Below are 23,230 nucleotides of genomic sequence, written 5' to 3'. Positions count from 1 at the left end.
GGGCCTCCTGCCATTTTCTGCGCAGAAAATGGCAATTCTGCGCAAATTCTGACAGAGCAGTAGCGCAGAATGCCCCCGAGGACTAAAAGTTGGATTAGACCAGGGTTTAGGGAAGGTAAATAAATATTCATGTTCATTTTAATGTGGGTATTTCAGCAAAACCCTCTCATAGTAGCAGAAATGTTTGAGAGGATTTTACCCATGAGACAATCAGGCCCTCAGTAGCCTGAACATGGAAGATTTGTATCCATAGTAATATTTATTAAAGAGGAAATAGAGTTCTCTAAAAGAAACCAAAACATTCCAAACAGTATCTGAAGTAATAACTGAGGATTTAGTTAAGGTTACATGTTGGATAGTTCTCACTCCATTTTCCTCGCTGGGTTTGTTCCCAATGATGGTTCCAACAGCTGCTCCTTTACCTTCCAGTATCGAGGCCTGACGTCAGGAACTCTCCAAAGCTGCTCCCTCCACCAGGAAAATAGGCAAAATCCCCTAAAGTGGGCAGAGCCTCCAAAGAAACCACTCACTCAGGTCCTGAAGTAGCAGGAAAAAAACAGACTGCCCCAAGCCCTACTGAATCATGGCTTATACCAGGACTATAAATCAGCAAGGCTGCCCCTGCAGGTATTAACTGGAAGGGAGGGTGAAGGAGTCCTCAGCGCGATACCTTCAGCCAGTGAGAGCATTGCTCACTCAGCGGCTTCCACCGTAACGGCTCCTGCACCCAGACAACTTTGAATTGCTGGGGCAAGAAACCCATCAATCCATTGCTGAATAAGGTCCGAGGGAGATGCTTGGGCCGTCTCCCTGAGTTTAGCCTTACGCATAGTACGAGGCATAGTTAGAGAGGCAAAAAGGTACAAAAAAAATTGAGAGCGCTCAAATACCCACAGCCTCTCAGACTGCAGCCATCTTGACTCCTAGCAGTCAAAGTCTTAAAGTGAAGATTTTTCCAGATGTGGCCCAGGCCATATAAAAGCAAGGCAGGCTGTTTTGGTTATTTCATCCTAGTCTTCAAATTAGGAATATTTTTTCCACTCTTTGCAAGTGTTTTGCTAAATATTTGAAGGCTGAGAAAGGCTATAGAAAGCAATTTTCATTTCTGAGCACTAAACAAACCCCCAATTCTTTGGTTTCTCCATGAGGTGTGATTTGATCCAACTGAGGAATTTGGGGTGTTAGCTTCCTGCCTAGATACTTCATATTATAAATGTGACACTTTAGGCTCTTTTCCACTGTATTTTTTTAGTTTATGTTTTTGCCAGTTTCTTTGTAAGCACCAAATGCCCTTCTATAGCGACTTGTGTGTGATGTATGATTAAAGGAAAATTAGTTCATACCTGTTAATTTTCATTCCTGTAGTACCACAGCTCAGTCCAGACTGTGGGTTGAGCCTCCTTTCCAGCAGGTGGAGACAGACTAAAACTGAAAGGGTGTCCTATATGAGGACAGAGCTTATCCTGTAACCCTTCAGTATAACTATTGTCAAAGCAGAAAACAACAAAACCAGAATAGGATCAAGCAAGTAACCAGAAAGCTCAATGGAGCAGATGTAGAACAATGTAATAAACATGGTATACCTATACGCTCTTGTATATGCTTGGCATGAAAAGACAACCAAGGCTTCCGGTGTATTTGCTCAGTATTCAGGCACAAAAAAGAGGTGCGGAAATCTACAAATCTGCAAGAGAAACAAGCTTCGAGAGGAGAGAAGAAAGACAAACAGGGAAGGGCGTCTGGACTGATCAGTGGTACTACAGGAACGAAAATTAACAGGTAAGAACTAATCTTCCTTTCCCTGTACATACCCAGATCAGTCCAGACTGTGGGATGTACCAAAGCTTTCCTAAACTGGGTGGGACTGAGACAGTCCCGCTCGAAGCACTTGTAGCCCAAAAGAACCAAGAAGAGGAGCTTGCACATCCAGGCGGTAGTGTCGAGCAAAAGTATGCAAGGACGTCCAAGTGGCGGCACTGCAAATCTTCTGCGGAGAGACTGATTGACTGTCCGCCCAGGAAGTAGCTTGAGAACGCAGTGAATGAGCCGTTAGGCCCTCGGGAACCGCCCGACCTTTATTTTTATTTAATTTTTATTTAAAAGTTTTTTATATACCGCACATGGGGTCACTTACGTGTCCGTCTAGGCGGTTTACAATTTACATGCACAATAAAAACAATTTGAACATAAGACACAATAAAAACAGAAATAGTTCTTTCTTTACAAGTATCAAGCAGATATGGGTGATTCAGAGTAAACATTTAAATAGTGGTACTGAGATTGTATGCTTCATTAAATAGAAAGGTTTTAACCATCTTTTTTAATTCATTTCGATTAGATGTCATTCGGATACTGTCTGGTATAGAGTTCCACAAGGAAGGACCAAAAACTGAGAAAGCTCTGTTTCTTGTTAGGGCTAAGCTAGTAGATCTGACTGACGGAATTTCCAGTAAACATTTGTCTGTGGAACGGAGCTGTCTTGTTGGTTTATATATGTGTAGCATAGAGCAGAGCCATATAGAATTGGGGTTATAAAGTAGGTTGTGGATAGTGGTTAAGATTTTGTATTTTATGCGGTGAGTAATGGGAAGCCAGTGTAAATGTTGGAGTACTGGGGAGATATGTTCTCTTTTAGGAAGGTTGAAAATCAGTCTAGCAGTAGCATTCTGGATAAGCTGAAGTGGGCGTAAAGATGATAGTGGGAGTCCAATGTATAGTGCATTACAATAATCCAGATTTGATAATATTAAAGCTTGTGCTACGGTTCGGAAGTCTGATGACAGCAGAAGTGGCTTTAGTTTTTTTAACATGTGTATCTTGAAAAATGATTTTTTGACTGTTTCTGATATGTGTTTTGATAGAGATAACTTAGAATCTACTGTTATGCCAAGGTTTCTAGCATGGTTAGTTATTGATATAGATTGTCCATCAAAAGTGAATGTTTTTGGAGGGCGTTGAGTGGAATCAGGGATAGTAGATAAGTAAATTAGTTCTGTTTTCGCTGCGTTCAGTTTGAGTCGATTGTGAGCTAACCAGGTTTTTATTGTTTCTAGATAAATTTGAAGTAGTGAAAGTGTTTTGGGCCATGTTTCAGTGAAAGGTAGGATAAATTGGATATCGTCTGCGTATAGTTTGAAATTTAAGTTTAAACCATCTAGAAGTCGACAAAGAGGTAAGAGATAGATATTAAAAAGTAGTGCAGATAGGGATGAGCCTTGTGGGACAAAGATAGGCCGAGGAGATCGCTTCCTTCAAGCACTACGCTATAGTGGTCTTAGAAGCCGGCTTACCCCCGATTGGGCCCAGTCCAGAGGACAAAAGATGGACAGAGACCCGAAAGCCATTGATAACCTGGAGATAGCAAAGTAGAACTTGTATGGCATCAAGTTTACAGAGATCGTCCCCAGTCGCAGGGGAAAACGCAGAGAGTTCTGCCGACTGGTTGACATGGCGGTTAGAAGAACCTTCACTAAGAAGGAAGGGCCAGTCACGAGGGATACCCCAGAATCGGAAGATCGCAAAAAAGATTCGACAGGACAGTGCTTGGATCTCTGAGATCCAACGAGCAGAAGAGATAGTCTTAAGCGTAAGAGCTTTCAAGGTAGCGCGAGTGAGAGGTTCGAACAGAGCCGCACAGAGGGCCCGAAAGACCAGATTAAAACTCCACGACAGGCAAGCGGTCGAGAAGGTGGACGTAGATGCTTGATGCCCTTCAAGCACCAAATCACATCCGGGTGGCCCACTCAGTGATGACCTTCTACCCAACCCAGGAGAAAGCCGAGAGAGGAGAAGACCTTCTTGGAGAAGAGGACTAACGAGATCAGGGCGGCGCGCGCTGAGATACCCGACTCCGCACAAACAGATTCAAACACGTTCCAGATACGCACGTACGCCAGGGAAGTCTACTGTTTCCGGGCCCGCAGCAAGGCGGAGATGACCTCCTCCTAATAGCCCTTGCGCCTTAGGCGTCGCCATTCAAAAGCCAGGCCGCTAGATGGGAGCACTCGGCCTGGTCAAAAAATACAGGTCCTTGACGAAGGAGCTGAGGAAGATGGTGTAGCCGCAGAGGTCTGTCCTTCGCTAGGTTGAGAAAATCCAAACTACGGCCTGCGCGGCCACTCTGGTGCTACCAGAACCACCGGACCCCGGTGGAGTTCTATTCTTCTGAGAACTTTCCCGACCAGGGGCCATATGGGGGGGGGGAACATGTACAGAAGGACGTCGGCCGGCCAAGGGAGAGCCAGAGCATCTATGCCCCTCTGAGCCGCGTTCCCTCCAGTGGTGGAAGAACCAATTTGCCTTGGCATTGCGAAGGGTTGCCATGAGGCCCAGGTGGGGGGGGACCACCTGTCAACGATGAGATTCATGGCTGCAGAGAGTTCCCACTCCCCGGGATCGAGCGACTGAGAAAATCGGCCTGAACATTCCCCTTGCCTGCGATGTGGGAGGCCGCCGGGCACTGTAGATGTCGCTCTGCCCAGGCGAAGAGACTGCTGGTTTCCAGGGCCACCAGCGGACTTGCTGGCGCCTCCTTGGCAATTGATGTAAGCCATAGTGGTGGAGTTGTCGGACAAGATCCGTATCACCTTGCCGCGGATGAGGGGGAGAAACTCCAGAAGAGCTAGGAACACCGCCCGAGCCTCCAACCGAATGATGTGCCAGCGAGACTGAGCTGTTGGCCAGATCCCCTGGGCGTACTGGGAGAGGCAGACCATACCCCAGCCCGAGAGACTGGCATCCGTGGTTACTATCGTCCACTGAGAGACTTGGAGAGGCATTCCCTGTAGCAAATGAGGAAGGGAAAGCCACCACTGCAAGTCGGCGACGATAGAGCCCAAAAACGGGAGGACTGTGTGAAACTGTTCCGCCACTGGCTGCCAACAGGACAGCAAAGCTTTCTGGAACAGTCGCATATGAGCAAAAGCACAAGGGACTAGGTCAATGGTAGAAGCCAAGGAGCCCGAGACCTGCAGGTAGTCACAAGCCGTCGGAGAAGGCAGCAAGATCAGACTCTGAAACTGGCTGATCACCTTGAGAGCCCGCGCGCAAGGCAAGAAGACCTTGCCCACCCGGGTGTCGAGGTGGGCTCCCAGGAACTGTAACTCCTGGGAGGGCTGAAGGTTGCTCTTGGAGAAATTCAGTATCCACCCGAGAGACGCGAAAAGAGCTAACAAGCGATCCACCGTCTGCTGGCAAAGAGCCTCCGCCTTGGCCCTGACAAGCCAGATGTCCAGGTAGGGGTGAACAAGGATTCCTTCCCGGCTGAGAGCTGCTGCCACCACCATCATGACTTTGGTGAAGGTGCGAGGTGCCGTCGTGAGACCAAAGGGAAACGCCCTGAACTGGAAGTCCCGGTGGAGGATGTGAACGCGAAGAGACTACGGTAGCCGCGAGGAATCAGAATATGGAAATACGCCTCTGTCAAATCGAGTGAGGCGAGGAACTCTCCGGGGCGAAATGGCACGAGGACCGCTCGCAGAGTTTCCATGCGGAAAAGCGGGATCTTGAGAGCCTGGTTGACTCTTTTGAGGTCTAAGATCGGACGAAGGCCCGTCCTGTTAGGGAACGACGAAGTAAATAGAATACTGGCCTGCGGCAAGTTTGCTGTCTGGAACCGGGACCACTGCGCCCAGACACAGGAGCCTGGCGGGGGTTTGCTCCACCGCTTGCCGCTGGGACTGACCGCACGGGGAAAATAGAAAAAGATCCCGAAAATCTCGAGCAAAGCGAAGGCGTACCCGTCTCAGAGAACGTCGAGGACCCACTGGTCCGACATGATTTTGACCCATTCCACGAAAAACAGGGAAAGGCGACCGCCTAGGAAGGGGACCGAGGAATATGTGAACTTCATTGTGTGGCAGGCGTAAGGATGGAGCGCGTGGGCTGGCCCTCGCGAAAGGGACGGTGCCCACGAGAAGGCTGTGATCAAGAAGGAAAAACCCCCTGAGGAGTCACCCTGCCCGCGTGGGGTATAGCGTCTCTGGCCCCGAAAACATGGACGAGAGGGTGTAAAGGAACGGGATGGTTTCGGACGGTCCTCCGGAAGCTTATGGACCTTACTTTCCCCTAAGGAATCCATAGTTTCTCAAGGTCCTTGCCAAAGAGCAGCTTACCTTTGAACGGCAATGTGTCCAACCGGGCTTTGGAGGACGGATCGGCTGACCAATGGCGCAGCCAGAGGAGCAGTTTGGCTGACAACGCCGAGGCCATCGCCTTTGCCTGGACGCGGAGAAGGTCGTATGCACAGCCTCTGCCCATGGGAGGTCCCGGGTGCAGAGCAACTGCTAAACCCATTTGAGACCTGCCACAGCATGAGACTGCTGCAAATAGTCGCACGCACCCCCAGCGCCAGGACATCAAAAATGTGCTTCATATGAGCCTCAAGCACGTGGACCTGGGCGGCTTTAAAAGCCGGGAAACCCTCCTGTATCGTGAGCGCATAAGTAGTCCACGGAGGGATTTTTTTTTTTTTTAAATCTAAGCATACCTCCGGGAGGGGGAGCTTGTCCAGGGCACGGCCTGCCTGGAGTCCCGCCTCGGGAGCCTGCCATTCCCACAGGCGCAACAACTTGTGTGTGGGATGAAAGGGGAAGGCGCTTGCCGGATCCCTGATTTCTGCCAGGACCGGGTCCATATCCTTGGGCAAAGAGGCCGTAAGGGTGTCCGTAAGACCCTGGAGTCATCCCCCTCCAGGGGTGGAAGGGTATCTTCCGCATCCGGATTGGCAGCAAGATCCGGGGGTACCAGATCCACCGGGAGGTTGGGGGGCACCCCCGGACCACCCGCGCCCCAAGGGACCCCGGGGGCTCCGCAGCCGGTCTAACCATCAACAGCGTGGAAATTTTTGCCGGGGGTGGTGGGGACCTTCCTCCTCCTCCTGCAGGCTGGCTAAATAGGATCTACGCAGGAGGAGGACAAATTCAGATAAAAAACGAGCCCTAGAATCCTGGGTGGGGGAGGGGGAAGCGAGAGGGTGTCAGAGAACCCATCCTGGGGGGCCATGGGGCTCAAATTGGGGGGGGGGGGGTAGCTGCTAAATAAATAAATAAATCAATCTGCCCCCAGCCCCAGGGAGCTCCGAAAACAGAGTTGATAAAAAATCCAAAATGGCTGCCATTCCCGGGCTTTCCTGACCCGGGAACAGCCTGGCCAAGCTCTGGGGAGTCAATCCCCGGGCTAAATTTGCCTGCCCTACCGAGGAGGGACCTTCCCCATCCGGCAGGGAGGCAGAGAAGAGGCCCCCTCGCAAAAAACGCTAAGGGGGCTGGCAGAGAAGAGGCAGGCTGCCTGCCGCGGCAAAGAGCCACACTGAAGAAAAAAAAAAAAAAGCTGCAGAGAAAAGTTTGAGTGACAGCCTGGAGGCCCGGAGTGAAGCAGGGGAGAAACCTGCTGACTCCTGCCTGTCTGGCTGGCGGTTCAAGCCCAGGTGAGGAACAAAGATAAAGAATATTGGTCTGCTGCCTTAGGTACGTAATAAAAGTACTGGAAATACTTTTAAACTTAAACCTGGTTTTTTGGGGGTTTTTTTTGGTTTTTTTTAAAGACTGAGCACAGCAGCGGAAATGTGACCCTTCGGCAGCCGGGGGGGGTGGTGAAGGAGACGAGAATTGGACTACCAGACTCTGTCCCCACACCTGGAAGTGGTAACGGACACAGGCTATGCACTGCGCAAGGGGCAAAGCCCCCCTGAGTCCAGCAAGAGCCAGGAGATGGAATTGTCTCCTGAAGAAAAAATCTACAACTTCCTGACTAACTTTTTAATTTTATTTTAACAGGAAGAAAAAAACTACAAAATCCCTAAGGAATAAGTACTTGCTTGATCCCAGAAGGAAGGAAGAGAAAGAAGGCTGACTAGCCTAGATCAGGAGACCGAAGGGAGACGTGCTGCACCTGCTGGAGACAGACTAATACTGAGGGGTTACAGGATAGGCTCTGTCCTCATATAGGATATCCTTTCAGTTTTAGTCTGTCTCCACCTGCTGGAAAGGAGGCTCAACCCACAGTCTGGACTGATCCGGGTACGTACAGGGAATGGTGTGTTTTCCTTTTGTAGTTTAAATTGTTTCTTAAATTCATTTCACTTTAAGCAAATGAATATTTCTGTAGTTTAAAAGTTATGAAGTATAAAAAATTGATCAACTTAGAGCAGGGGTCGGGAACCCATGGCTCGCGAGGCAGATATGGCTCTTTTGAGGGCTGCATCTGGCTCGCAGACAAGTGTCGCCACACTTCGCGGTTCCCCGCTGACCCAGCTGCTCCCCGGTCCTCCGCCGCCCGGGCTTAAAATGCTGTCAGCCCGGGCGGAACGCGGCACCGGCGTGCTCTCTTCTCCTCCCCCCCCGCGGCCCGGAAGAGGAAGTGGAGAGCATCGGGTGCCTGCGCTGGAAGAAGAGACCACACTAGCGTGGTCTCTTCTTCCGCGTAGGCACCCGATGCTCACCACTTCCTCTTCCGGGCTGCGGGGGGGGGGGGGGGGGGAGGAGAAGAGAGCACGCCGGCAGCGGCACGACTGGAGTCAGCCGGGTGCCAGCGCTGGAGTCATCGGGTGCCTGCGCGGGAAGAAGAGGCCACGCTAGTGTCCAACGGGAAGAAGACTGCAGCGCGGCTCGGAGGAAAATGAAGAGCTTCAACCGCGGCCCATGGGACTCCGCCTTCGCCTCCGCGAGGGCTGAAAATGAAGGAGGTTAGCGTTGGGAGGAGGCTGCTGCTGCCGCGAGTTCCCGGGGTGGGGGTGGGGGAGAGAGATAGTGAATGAGCGAGCAAGCATGTGTGTTTGAGATCCTGTGTGTGTGAGTGAGAGACTGCATGTATGTGAATGATTGAGAGCCTGCCTGTGAGAGAGAGAGCATGAATGTAAGTTTACCATTGGGAACCTGTATGTGTAAGTTTGTGATTGAAAACCTGTTTGTGTGAAAGAGTATGTGTGTATGATTGAGATCCTTTGTGTGTGAGAGAAATCATGTGTATGTATGATTAAGAGCCTGTGTGTATAAGTAAGATAGATATCATGTGTGTCTGTCTGATTGACAGCTGGTTTAGGTGATGGAGCATGTGAGTATGTGATTGAGAGCCTGTGTTTAAATGAGAGAGAGAGACCATGTGTGTCTGTGTGTGATTGAGAGCTGATTTAGGTGATGGAGCATGAGAGTATGTGATTGAGAGCCTGTGTGTAAATGAGAGAAAGAGAGGACATGTTTGTAAGCATGTGAATGAGAGTCTGTGTGTGAGAGAAAAAGACAGCATGTATTTATGTGATTGAAAGCCTGTGTGTGTGTAAGCGTGAAAAGATAGACAGCATGTGTGTAAATGTGTAATTAAGAGCCTATATAAGTGAGAGAAAAAACATGTGTATATGTGAGTACTGAGAGCATGTGTGTATAGGTGTGTCATTGAGAGCCAGTGTGAGAGAGAGCGCTGGTATGTGACTGAGAGAGGAGAAAGTTCCAAGCAAACCACCCCGCCTCCTGCTAATTCAGAACAATCTCAGGACACCTGGATATCAAACGTTCCCAGGTATGCAGAGCAAAAAAATGTTTGTATCCTTATTATTTTTCATTACTGGATCTTTGTGTCTGCTATTTTGAAATATTTTGTTGGTATCTGGAAATGTTTTATATGAGTTTTTAATTATTGGATATTCCACTCATCAGCTGTTTCGAAATATGTTCTTTTTGTTAGTACAGTTTTACTGCTGATTATTTTATATTTCTTGATTTGTTTTATAAGGATGGGTGATGTTTCTTTTTTCCTTTGTTACGCTGCATACAGAGACTCTGGCTTGTTGCAGTTTCCAATTCAGTTTTTGTCTGCATGCTTCTTGTTATGCGTTTTGGTCTCTTTATTCTATGTTAGGTGAGGGACAGCACGATTCAGGTGAGGTTTTCTGCTGGCGTGTAGTTTCTATGTAGGGCTCTATAGCAGCCTGACTTGGTCCGTTTTCCTAATAGGAGATGTATTGGTGTCTTAAGGCCTGGTGTAATATTTTCAGAGACTTATTGTACTTTAAAAGTGTGATCTTACATAAAATGCACACATTTACTTGTATTTAGTTTTAAACATATTGTATGGCTCTCATGGAATTACATTTTAAAATATGTGGCGTTTATGGCTCTCTCAGCCAAAAAGGTTCCTGATCCCTGACTTAGAGGATCTAACTCCCATCCTTACTGCCTCTTATGGAACTATGAAAGGACTGAAAATCAGTGAAGGATTGAGATGTCTGGTCCACTTAAGACTTTCTTGGATTACTTTTAGAGACTCTGAACCAATTTCTGGAGTTAATGTGAAGAGCTTTAGGAAGTCTGGAAACCTTGGATTCTCCAATTCTTAGCCATCTTCTTAAGATCCTCTCTCAATAAAGGCTTCCCTTTAAGGAAAGCTAAGCCAGATTACTGTATTGTAGCCTCAGCACTGGTTTACCGATTCAATGTAACATCTACCACCAGAGCAACCCTGTTTCTTGCCAACATGCAAACCAAAGCAAAGGATGCATCTGCCAAAAACATCACTTCAGGCTCTATCTGAGCTGCCTCAAAGCTATGCCAGCTAGCAAAGTCTCTTATAAAAACAATTGAGAACCTCAATCCTACTCTTATGACAATGCAGCCACTGGCTGCCACCTGAAGAGCCATATTGGAAGCCTCAAGGCCTGCTTAAACACTGCCTATATCTTACTGTCCTGCATGTTCCTGAGATCCTCGACTCCCACCATTGGAAGAGTAGTCCTTTCCAAGACCAGTACAAAAGCATGCATCCAGTTTCCTTGTCTTGGGAGAGGGCACTGCTTTGCCAAGGACTATGTCCCTTTAAAATTAGTTCCAGAAATGTTTTATTTTAAGCCAATCAAATCCTTGACTGATTTGTTCAAAGGAAACAATCGTGAGGGTTTTTTGCAAAACAAGCATGTTAGGAAAGTCAAAGGAAATGGGACCCTCCTCCACCTTTTCTTCAGATTTTAAGATTCACAGGGACTGAGAAACCAAGGCAGATAAACCTCCTCCTTATGAAATCATGTAACCATAGCTGACCCGTCTTCCTCCTCAGTGGGATAGTCCTCTCTGCCAGTTCCTCCTCATTTCCTTCAACCCCTTAAGGTCAATTAGAGACCTGTGTGATCTGGAAAAGTTCCCCGCCCCTTGGTCCTCTACAGCCTCTTGCAGCTCCTGACAATCATCCAGGGAACAAGGACTCCTAACAAGGACTTAGAGCCTCATTCTACCACAAACAGAAAGGTCTGATGTAGAAAACAGGCCAAGCATGAGATCCCATCAGAAACGTTTTAGCCGTTCCTTTAATGCTGCAGCAAAAGTGTCTCTGGAGTAAACAGGAAGAGCTTCCTGCACTGTGGAAAACAAAGGAGGTGGACCCCGACACCATGGCAGCAAGCACATCAGCAGAACAGGATGAGCCACTAACCCCACCAATGTAGTCTCCCCCAGTACTGCTAATTAGCTGAGTGGCTCACTTCTCCTTATCCTGTCTGTACACCAGGCAGATATCCCCCCCCCCATCCATCAGCACATTCCAGATACTGCACAGAGCAGTTTCTTCCTGTGTTCAAGGGGAGCAGACATTGCTCTCCTTTCCTGATCTGATGCCAAATAACCAGTCTCACTCACCTCAACTCCAAAAATAAAACTGCTGCTGATAGACTGTTGCCTTGTTTGCTTTTTTTTCTCTCTCAGGCAAGGAGGAAACAAAAGAAAGGAAGGTGAAAAAAAACCCACAAAACTTCTTTTCAGGACAACTCACAAAAAACCCCCCCAAGAGATAGGCTCACAGCAGGCTGTCCGAAGCCCAGATCAAAAATCTGGAAACCCCCAGTCTAAGGCTGTTCTATCAACCGAGGGAGGGAGTACCTAAAACTCACCTCAGGAGCACCCCCCTCTAAATACTCAACTGAGGGAGGACATACAGGACTTACCTCAGGAGCTTCCCCACTTTTATCTGATGTTACCAGGTCCCAGCTCACAGTATGGAATGCTGCTTCCTCCTCCTGCAGGCTGGCTAAATAGGATCTACGCAGGAGGAGGACAAATTCAGATAAAAAACGAGCCCTAGAATCCTGGGAGGGGGAGGGTGTCAGAGAACCCATCCTGGGGGGCCATGGGGGGGGGGGGGGGGTAGCTGCTAAATAATGACTCCTGCCTGTCTGGCTGGCGGTTCAAGCCCAGGTCATCTGATTTTCAGAGAAAGCCACCCATGCTCAATGAAGTGAAGTGACTACTAAATATCCCAATGGGCAGGGCTACTACTGACTCCCTTCCACATTTCCCACTTGAAGATCTGCAACTAATCCTCATATATATCTCTTTACAAACTGAATTGGTAGACTATCTACCTGCATAGCTTGGGCATGCCATAGCTTCTTGGCACCCCCCGCCGCCAACAATGATGCAATACAAGGTCCATAACACTGAGTGGATAAAAATGGCCACAGCCATACAAGCATGAACTTAATATATAGAAATACTTTATGCAAACTTAACATTAACCTTTTATAAGGCTGGCCTATACCCCCACAGGCAAAGACTTCATACTGTTATCCCCCCTCCCCACAGTCACTGTCCCAGTGAGACAGCAGCCCTCCACCTTCTGCTCTGTGCAGGTGGTAGCCTCTGGTATCCCATTCCGTGAATGCCGCTCCATGCGCTGCCGCCTCACCTACCCCCTTGGCCGTCCTTGGAGGCCATGCTTATTTGTCAGGCCTCCATTTGACCGCCCCCAGGCTGGCCACCCTCTCTTTGTCTGTGCCATGCATTGCACATATCCACCCCCCTCTGCCAATTAATAGGCAGAACCCACGAGAGATGATCAGGCGCTGGCCAAATGAGGTAGGGGGCGAATAAAAGTTAGGCATATTGGGGAGGGGGGGGGGAGAAGGAGAGACAGCTGTACAGGAAAATAGGAGGGGTGAGGGGGGCCACAGGAAAGGGGGTGGGGGGGACAGCTGGCACCCCCCACCCCCTGAGAAATCGCTGTAGGGAGGGCCAAGGCAAAGAGCAGGAGTCTGCCAGAGGTAGGGGGGGGGGGGTTGTACAGAAAACCCAGAAAAAAAGACACAAAAACCTGGAATAGCTGAATAAGAATTAGCTAAAGAAAAAGTTCTTCTTTCAGCATGCTTATTTATTAAGCAAGGGGAGAAACCAATGCCAGTGTCTGGGAAGAGCCAGGGGGAACATGTGGGGGAGGAATACAGAAAACAACGCAGGAAAAATACAAAAACCTGGAATAGCTAAAGAAAACAATGCACACCAAACAAGAACTTTATTAAAAGGGGAAACATGGGGGGGAAACAGCTGCAGGACTACTACGACAGAGAGGAGCCAAATCAATTGCATGACAAGAAGGGGGGATGGATGCTTACCTGGAAGGAGGGGGAGAGACTCCAGGGACAGCCACAATTAAAAAGGGGAGACTGAGTAGCACTTCGGATCCACAAACACCCACGGCTTCAGAGGGGAAGCACAGAAAACCCAACAGCTGTAGCTTCGGGCCTGCTTCTTCTGCCCAGGAGTGCTGGAAGCTGCACCTGGAAGGGGAGTTGCTTGCTCTTGTCGTCCTCCGTTGACTAATGTGCTACCACTCCCTTTCCCACCCCATACTGTTTGAGTCCATGCTACCCCTCCCTCTCTCATTGGCTCCTAGCTCAGTTTCAAATCAGTCAGGTAGCCCTATTGGCCACATGGTCCCCACCCTTCCCTGCCTCAATCAGCTGGGCCTCCTTATCACTCAAAGGGAGGGGCTGTTACAGACTTTCAAGAAGCTTTCAATATCTGAGGTTAGGACTTTTCAGCTTGGAGAAGAGATGGCTGAGGGGGGGATATGATAGAGATGTTTAAAATCATGAGAGGTCTAGAACGGGTAGATGTGAATCGGTTATTTACTCTTTCGGATAATAGAAAGACTAGGGGGCACTCCATGAAGTTAGCATGTAGCACATTTAAAACTAATTGGAGAAAGTTCTTTTTCACTCAACGCACAATTAAACTCGAATTTGTTGCCAGGGGATGTGGTTAGTGCAGTTAGTATAGCTGTGTTTAAAAGAGGATTGGATAAGTTCTTGGAGGAGAAGTCCATTACCTGCTATTAAGTTGCCTTAGAAAATAGCCACTGCTATTACTAGCAACAGTAACATGGAATAGACTTAGTTTTTGGGTACTTGCCAGGTACTTGTGACCTGGTTTGGCCTCTGTTGGAAACAGGATGCTGGGCTTGATGGACCCTTGGTCTGACCCAGTATGGCATATTCTTATGGTGAAGGAAAAAAAATGTTACCCTTTACTCTTTCACCTCTTCGTGAGCTTTAATGCAAAGACCAAAAACAAGGTATAAAATTGTCTTTTTTTAATCTTTATTAAAGTTCTATTACAAATATAAGCAGAATATCTAAAAAAAAATTTAAGTACCTTAAACATTAAAAATACAAGAGAAACAGCAATATTGTTACAGGGAAAATATCAATGTTCTGTCACAAAAATTTGCATTCTTCCTGAGTCCAGGTCTGACCACTCATGCTGTCCATATCTTAATTTGGGAAATAATGTAAAATGGATTCAAAACAGTGAGTCAGTGTCTAGTGTCTGCATATGGGACAGACCTTCATGGACATGACTTTGAGAACTTTTTAAATGCAAATGAAAAAGTAAAAAAAATATATATATATAGTGGATTATATGACCAATGATTATCTTCATGTGCATGAGAAGCTGGTTGCTAATAACCTTAATGTGTACAATATTAGATGGTCATTTTTCAATTTAAAGTATTTTGTTTTCAGCTTCTAGTAGATAAGGGGGTTCACCTGCATAGATTGATTTAAACCCCTCCCCCTCCACCCATGGGGAGCTCAGTCACTCTAGCATTGACGCAAAGATTATAGAGTCTCAAACACAAATCCAGTTATGCTCAACACCTGTGAGAGAAAAACAATGAGCTGAAAGTCTATTGCATCCTTAATCTAGAGAACTGAAAGCACAATATGTGGTCAAACCTCTGCTCTTTGCATCAATATTCCCTTTATCCAATTTTCTCATGCCACCTAAATACCCACAACACATTGGTTTCAATTATGGTACCACTGTGCAGCAGGAGCAGCAACATGAGTGAGGTTACAACACTTAACAAGTGCAGATAAAAAGTAGATCATTCATATGTAAATAACAGCTAAGTGCTCTTTTCACATTAAAAACAGGTTAGAAACCCCCTTCCAAGCCTAGAGAGTTTACATCTCCAGCTTTAGTGTTCAGGAAACTCAGAGCTTACAAACATCCTTTGCATTCAGCAAGACCACGTCCATTAAAAGCTCATCCTAGCATTCAGCAAGCGTATGGGTTACAACTCCCATTCTATTGTTCAGGAAGTTGGAACTTACTACCACCGCCATCTAAGTGGTTCAAGACCACTTATATCACAACCTTGCCCATGGTCACATGAGTAGAATTTCTGACGTCTCTGGCTGGACAGCAAGATCACAGAAGTTATAAAGCTGCAATATTTTACTTCATTGTACATCAAGATTCGAGGATTACAAACTGTTCAAGAGCAGATATTACAAAGGGCAAACCTTGTCTGCATAGGTGCTTCAAACTCTAGGAATAAAAATTACATCCTAGAACCGAATGAAAAAGGGATAGAGTCCTTCAACTCTGTTCTTACTGTGTGTACATCAATTTTCATCCTGCTACTGATGTCTCACAAAGCAAAATTTAGCCCTTCAATAAAACCTTTAGATGGAAAGTCATTGAAGCCTGTACAGACTTGAAAGAAGAAGATGCATCTTCCAGATAGCATATTGTGCCATAGGTCAATTATAGAAGCTGGTTTATTGTGAAAAACCCTGTAATTCAGACACTTTGTAAGGCTCAGGTTCACATACTGGAGGGCCATTGTGGTCTTTCTGGCTGTGAAGAGGGAGACACATTCCAATGCTAGGTCCTGTTTGCCAAGTCCGCAGATCAACCAAAACCTGGTTCAGGTGCTCCATCCACGCATTACGTTTCTCTTTAGTGTCAGCGGACAGCCAGTTTCTATAGCAAGAAAAATAAAACTGGTTTTCCCCTTCATAACAAATCAACCTTTAGATCATTGCTTTGAGCTTTCCCTTGCGCCCTCTCCCATTAATGGCATGCCCACACAATCAAGTTTCCTAATCTGCCATGCCAACAAGTTTCAGACAATGCACAATCCCTGCGGGAAAACCTGGAGATATTGACCTCTGCACTTTGATTTTGCCCTACAGAGGAGTCAAAACAGATGCTATGAAATCAATAAGACACAGATCAAAAGGCAACCTCCAGTGGTCAACTAAGAGCTGCAGGTACAGAATGACACTGCAATACCAGAACGTGTGGGAGAAGGGGGAATCTACTGAAAAAAAAAAGCATAGTACTAGCATGCAAATTACTACATCTGAGCTCCTCCAGGCTACACCAAGAGAAAAGGCAATTTGTCCAGCAGCCTTAGAAGCAGATGGCAAGTTGCAGGGATGTAACCAACTAGGGTAATAAGGAACCAAAAGTTCTTAAATCTGTTAAGTATGCCCAGTAATTTGAGGCAGCAAAATTAGGTAGGATTTTTATTTTATTAAAAATTTTTTTATATTCCACAGCTTCCAGCAACACCAAGTTCGGTGCAGAGTACAATCAAAATTAACATTCGTAAAATTCTCCCAAACACAGCAACATTACATATTAAAAGCTGTTAACATTCAAAACAAATAGCATTTTTAATACTGTTACGTCAGGCAAATGCTTCCTTTAAAAAGCAAGGACTTAAACTGCTTCCAAACACTTGTATGTCTTCTTCAGCCCTAAGCATTCCTGGCAGAGCGTTCCAAAGAGCTATATTGTGTGCAAAAGCTCTAGATTAGCCCTCTGAAGCCTATAATTTTGCAAAGCTGGCATTTGCAATTGGTATTGGCCAGTTGATGGCAAAGGGTGAGAGGGCTGGTACCATGCACGAGGAGTCAGAACACAAGTTTATGAGTTAAAACTCATAGCTCCCTGCTTCAACCGAAGGGGAGAAGAAAAACAACCAAGGAGGGCTGAATAACATATTCTGGGTAAAACAAATAAGCATGGGTGTAGCTTGCTTATTGCGGCGGTTACTTCCCCTACTACCCCTAACTAATCAAGCTTGATATTTCACTTGGATGCAGCTCCATCACTGCTCTATACATTAATGGTGGGGGTGGAAGGGAAATAGAACCAAAGAGCTAAGAGAAACAGATAAGTATGAGAAAAAAATGTGTGAACGCTTGCTGGGCAGACTGGATGGGCCGTTTGGTCTTCTTCTGCCGTCGTTTCTATGTTTCTATAAAACTAAAACAGAACCTAACCCTATATTTAATTGGAAACCAATGAAGATTTTGAAGTGCTGGCAATCCATGGCCAGTCCTTTGACGCCCAGTTAACACACATGCAGCAGCATGCTGCACAAGTTAGAGGACCCTCAGCAGTTTATCGGGCAGCCTATGTAAAGCCCACTACAATACTCTAGGTGGGTTAAAACATGAAAGTCCTAAACTGACTAGAAGGCAATATTTGCCTTAAAGGCCTCAGCAACTTAAGTTTATAAAAGGCAATCTGTGCTGTCTGCTGTATTTATGAGTCATAGAAAACTGAAGTCCCCACAATGCCGCCCAAATTCCAGGAATTCATATGTATCTATAATGGCTGCCCTTCAACATCTACCGAGGGTGGCATAAACTTATCAGTATTACCAAGCCAAACCAATTTGTTTTTTTTGTATATTTAAAAGTGAGGCCATTGTTAGGAAGCTGAGAACACACCAGAACCTGTACATAGGATAAACACTTGCAAGTCATTAGCATACATAAAATATACTAAGCCCATTTTGTAATAAAAACTCAGGGGTGCTAACTATAGATTAAAAAGAACAGAGGACAGGGAACACCCAATGCTAGCATCTTCCATGAGGAAGACTGATCACCTGACTGGACACGTTCCCTGTTATAGAAAAAGGAAACAAACCATTTTAGGACCAACTCCAGTGATGCCAGCACTCTACATCCTCATAATTAGCTCATCATGCCTTACTGTGTCAAAGGCACTAGAGACAATCTGCACGAGAATCCTTGATTTCTCATGATCTAAATTACAAAAGGAAAGAAACTGCAAGCAATAAAAGCTCAGTATTATAATACTTGCAAAAACTAGTTAGTATTTGGGGTGTGTAGCGTCACTGAGCCACTTAATCTTACCACTGGGTAAATGGGAGTTCCTGAAGCAGTTTAATCAGAGGACACCTTTCAACAATGTTGGTCATTCTACACTGCAGCTGAAGTCTAGGTGAGCCACAAGACCCCACTGATGCTGCACAGACACCTTGACCAGCCCAGAACCAGCGTGGTTCCTTCTCCTCCCCACAATAAAGGGGGTGCATGCCTGCAGGTAAAGCTCTTTGAAGGATTTTGCTGTTCATAAAGTTACTTGGGGGGGGGAAGGGGGAGGTCATGTGATGTGAGCTGGGCAAGAGTCTTGCTGTGAGCTCTGGGTACAAACCCTCCCCCCATTTTTCACATTTGTGACTTGCCATGTCCGAGACCTCATGCACAGAGTTAATGGACAGATTTGTTCTCAGAGGAAAATCAGGACATCAGCAAAAGTGCTGAAAGAGCGAGACATCTGAATCCAAGATGGCCAATGCACGGAAGACTGATCCGATAGTAAGATTGTTGCTTCATCCTGGGCCCTAACTCATTAAGTGCACTGGGAAGTAAATTTGAATTAACTCACATTGCTACACAATGGGAAATGAATGGACAAAGCAGAGCTTAGAATCTCCTCAGGTAAGGATATAAATGCAATACTGGTTGGGAAAGATGCAATGCTTGAAACACAAATGGCTGAGAAGGATGCTAAATACTGGATGATTGATAATTATTGCACTGTGGTTTTATAGCACTCCAAGCATTTGAGGAAGTGATCTACAAACAGGAACAAACCAAACCATGCTCTCCGTCATAGGGTTACCTACTTGGTGAAGCAGAGTGTGTTGTGGCACTGGGTCACAAGTGACTCTCTGTCGTTATCCTGCTGTGGACGCATGGTGATTAGCTCCAGTGTATGTGGGCGGGCACAGAACTCACGACTGGCTGCCTCTATCCAGGTGTTGGTACAGTTAGCCAAGTTTATCTGACCAAGGGGATCCTGCAAGAGAAATAAGACCGCTTATTTCACCCACCCCACATATTGGCATCTCATACACATTTCTCCTCGGCTCAGATCCCACATGGCTACACCTTCCCTACAATTCCCCCACTCAAATCTTACCTGGTTGTACCTTACCTACAACCCCTCATGTGGTTGTACCACACCACCCACTCTTCCTCATAGAACCAATGTAACTACACTTCACTCACATACTCCTGCTCCTACCCATGTAGCTGAACCTTGCTCATACCTTCCCACAAATCCAATGTGGCAGCACCATACCTAGCCATTTCCCCCACTGCTCTCATGGCTGCATCTCACTTATCTTCCCTACTCATCCACAGATCCCACACAGCTCTATTTATCCCTCTATAGGAGCACTCACAGGGTTTGTGTAAAGATATTCAGTTTAATCCAGTATTAAGTTTCCTAAAGATTTAAAAAAAAACAAACAAAAAACATGAATCAGCCTTCAGAAGTCCTGCTTAAGGTTGTAACAGCAAAAAAAAAAAAAAAAAATTAATTTATTTTTTTGCATAATTCAATCTGCAGTTAGCCTCTCACCTTTTTTGGACCAGGAGATGCAGCATGCCTGAGTGAAAGCAAGGAAGATTAGCTCCATGATGAACAGGGGTACAGCAACCACCAATAAAACACGGTAAATCTTTCAAACTCCTCTACTGACCGGGATACAAAAACTCAGTTCTCTGAAACAATATTGGAAACATATGGAAGAGCAAGACTGGTTGGTCTGGTAGGACTCCAGGAAAGAAAATTAGTAGGTATGAAACCTAATTTTAACTTCCTTATTGACCTTACCAGACCAGTCTAAATGCATAGGATGTAACCAAGCCACCCGTAAACAGAGTCTGCAAGTCCTGCTTTCAAAAAAGCTTGCCCCCAAAAAAAGGATCCAGAGCCTGCACATCCAGATGATAATGTAGTGACCACATAGTGGCCCTACAAAATCTTATAGCGACACAAACATACATTGCCCATATCACCTGGGCCATAGTAGAATGAACCCGAGTCCCTCCAGTACCTTCAAAAACCTTTGCAAATATAGGTAGATGCAATTGCTTCCTTAACCCACTTCACAATTGTAGCCTTAGATTAAACAGCACAAATGGTCTGACAGATGAAAACTGTTGGTCATTTTCAAGACCAGATTAAGATTCCAAGAGGGATCCAAGCGCTTAACTGGACGACAATTTGACCCTTCAGAGAAAGCCACATCTGGATGAGACACCAAGGGACTCCATTGAATCTTACCATGGTAACATGCCAAAGCTGACATATGTATCTTGAGAATTCAGCACAAGATCCCTTCTCTAGGCCTTTCCACAAAATGGAGAGGAATGTCTGAAGTCTGGAGTAAAAGCATGGGGCTACTCCTGTTACAAATATCCATTTCAAAGACCTTCCAGACCCTGATACAGGCTAAGGAAGTTGACTGTTTCAGAACCTGAAGCAACATAGAAATCACCTCCTCTGAGTAACCTTTACATCTCAACCTTCTCAAAAGCCAGGCTGCAAGAAAGGTAACCTTACTGCTTGTCCCAATGCAACAACTGCTGTACATGATCGAAAATCAAGGGACCCCACTGAGCCGCATGAGATCCGTAAGCCATGGCCTCCTGGGCCACTCTGGAGCTCTAAGGACCACCAATCCTCTGTGCCTCTCAACCTTGGCCATTAGACTGGATGATTCAAGCACAAAGCAGCACCCCTTGAGGTCACTCTTGAGCCAGAGCATTGAAACATGCTAATCCTGACTCCCTTCTCCTTCTGAAAAATTGCAGACACTTGGGTATGCTGAGCCACTGTTATCAAATCCATTTGAGGAGCTTCCCATCTGAACTGAACTAGGGAAAATGTTTCCTTTATGCACTCCCATTTGCAGGGGTCCAAAACGAGGCTGCTCAAAAAATCTACTTAAATTTTCCACTTTGGCAATGTATGCTGCTGAAATTGCCACTAGATGTTTCCACCCATCGGAATAGAAGCTTCACCTCCTCAGGAACTGCTGCACTCTTGGCACCCTCCTTGCCTGTTTACACATTCCATCTCTATAGCACTGTTGGAAAACCAGTCACCTTTCCCCAGACCATGGGCAGGAACTCCAACAAGGCTTTTCTGATCACTGGCTTCTAGATGATTGATGGGCCACATCTCCATTGAATCAAAGAAACCCTGTACTGGCAACAAGCCCTGACAATGGGCTCCCCCAACCACTTAGATGCATAGCGGTAGTAATTACTAATTCAGAACTTCCAGTTGCATGCACTTGGACAAGTTTTATGTGGAAAGCCATCAAGCCAGACTGTCTGACCTTTGACAAGAGGAAATCAGACCTCGTAATCCTGCGATTGAGGAGACTAGCGAGAAAGAAAAGCCCACTGCAAAACTCAGATGTGGCTGCTGCCCAAGGGACAAAATACAAGGTAAACACCAAAAAGCGAAGAACCTGAAGATGATCCCACGTCCTGGGCACTGTCAATTAACAAAACCATCTCACCTGAGCTTGAGCTTGTCCCATCTCTCCTTCATCGGTATACTTTTCCCTTCAGAATATCTAAGCAGGCTCCTAGGTACTCCAGGACTTGAGATGGTTGAAGCTTGGTTTTTGTAAAATGTAATCACCCACCCTAGATCCTGAAGGAGCTGAATAACCATGGAGGTGGCCTGACAACTTTTGTGCTCAGACTTCGCCCAAATCAGCCAGTCAAGATACAGATGAGCAAGCACTCCCTCCCTTTCAAAACACCACCACTACCATTCACCACCTTTGGAAAAGGTTCTGGGGGCCCATCGCAAGCCCAAATGTCAATACTTGAAATAGAAAATGTTGCCAGAGGATCACAAAACAGAGGAAACTGGTGTCGTTATATTGGCGTGTGCAGGTATGCATCAGACAGGGCTAAGGACAAGACTCCCATGTGTGAACTGTCATGATCACAGAATGGACAGTTTCTATGCAGAAATGAGAACCCTCAAGACCACGTTCAGATCTAGAATAGGTCAGAATGTACTTTTTTTTTCAGAACCAAGTAGTAAATGAAATACCACCTCCAACCTCATCCTTCCCTCAGGATTCGCATCACTGTTGCCAACTGAAGACAACAATCCAGGGTTTCTCGCATCGCTCCTCTCTTGCTATTGGAGTGACAGGGTGAAATCATGAAAACATCCAATGCTGGGAGAGCAAAATATAATGTATAACTGTTTCTGATGACTGATAGCACTCACTGATCTGATATGATTTGGGTCTACTCCTTGTAAAATTGGGACAGCCACCTCCCTATCCTTTGGAGCAAAGATTGGACACTCTGACCTTCATTGGGAACATTTACTATTACTAAACATTTCTATAGCACTACAAGACAGAGCACAGATTTAGCACCCTTGTGGCTCGCACAAAAGGATAGAGTCCTATTCTCCCCTTGCTTCTGTAAAGATGACAAAGAGGAAGCTCCACACCTCCCAGGATGATTAGTAATGCAGGTCACTAAACCTTGGCCTGTTAAGGAAACCTGTCTGAAGGTCTAGATTTATCTTCAGGAAGTTTAAGAGACTGAGAGTCACTATAGTATTGCTGCAATTCCTCTAAATCATCTCCAAACAGGAGCTTCCCCTTAAACGGCAGCTCCCCCAAACAGACTATCAGGCAGCTGCTTTGGCTCCGTGATTGGTTGTCAGATGTGTGGTCAGAGACTAAAGCAATCATGCCTTTGGCCAACATCTATTTATTTATTTATTATTTATCATTTATTTATTATTTATCATCTGAATGAGATTATAAAAGGGTATCAGCCAAAAAGGTAAGACCTGACTAAGCTCTCTGCCTCCTTTTCCATGACGTTCTTCTCAGAGGCACTAACTTGTATCTGCTGTGCCCACAGCAAGCAGGCCCTGACCATATAACTACCACACCCCTCATCCTAAGAGCCAAAATGTATACCTCAAAGCTTTAAGGAAAAGCTCAGTTTTCCTATCCTGACAGTCCTTTAGGGCCATAAAACCTTTGACAGGGATGGTTATCTTTTTTGTAAACA

General features: G+C 46.1%; 1 protein-coding gene across 4 annotated transcripts in view; it reads right to left on the bottom strand.

Annotated features, from left to right (window-relative positions):
- Window positions 1–14,331: 14,331 nt before the first annotated feature.
- LOC115095285 (anillin-like) overlaps window positions 14,332–23,230 on the bottom strand; it is a 173,973-nt gene continuing 165,074 nt past the window's right edge. For all 4 annotated transcript variants that reach the window (XM_029608758.1, XM_029608760.1, XM_029608757.1 and 1 more), the window contains exons 24-25: window positions 19,000–19,172; window positions 14,332–16,028 (exon numbers count right to left, since the gene is read on the bottom strand). In XM_029608758.1, the coding sequence (XP_029464618.1) occupies window positions 15,824–16,028; window positions 19,000–19,172 (378 nt within the window). In that variant the 3' untranslated portion in view covers window positions 14,332–15,823. The remainder of the gene's footprint in view (window positions 16,029–18,999; window positions 19,173–23,230) is intronic.

This window comes from Rhinatrema bivittatum, chromosome 7 (assembly GCF_901001135.1).
Source record: "Rhinatrema bivittatum chromosome 7, aRhiBiv1.1, whole genome shotgun sequence".
NCBI lineage: Eukaryota > Metazoa > Chordata > Amphibia > Gymnophiona > Rhinatrematidae > Rhinatrema > Rhinatrema bivittatum.
Note: the sequence above shows the minus strand (reverse complement) of the source record. Positions and strands in the feature narration are given on the sequence as shown.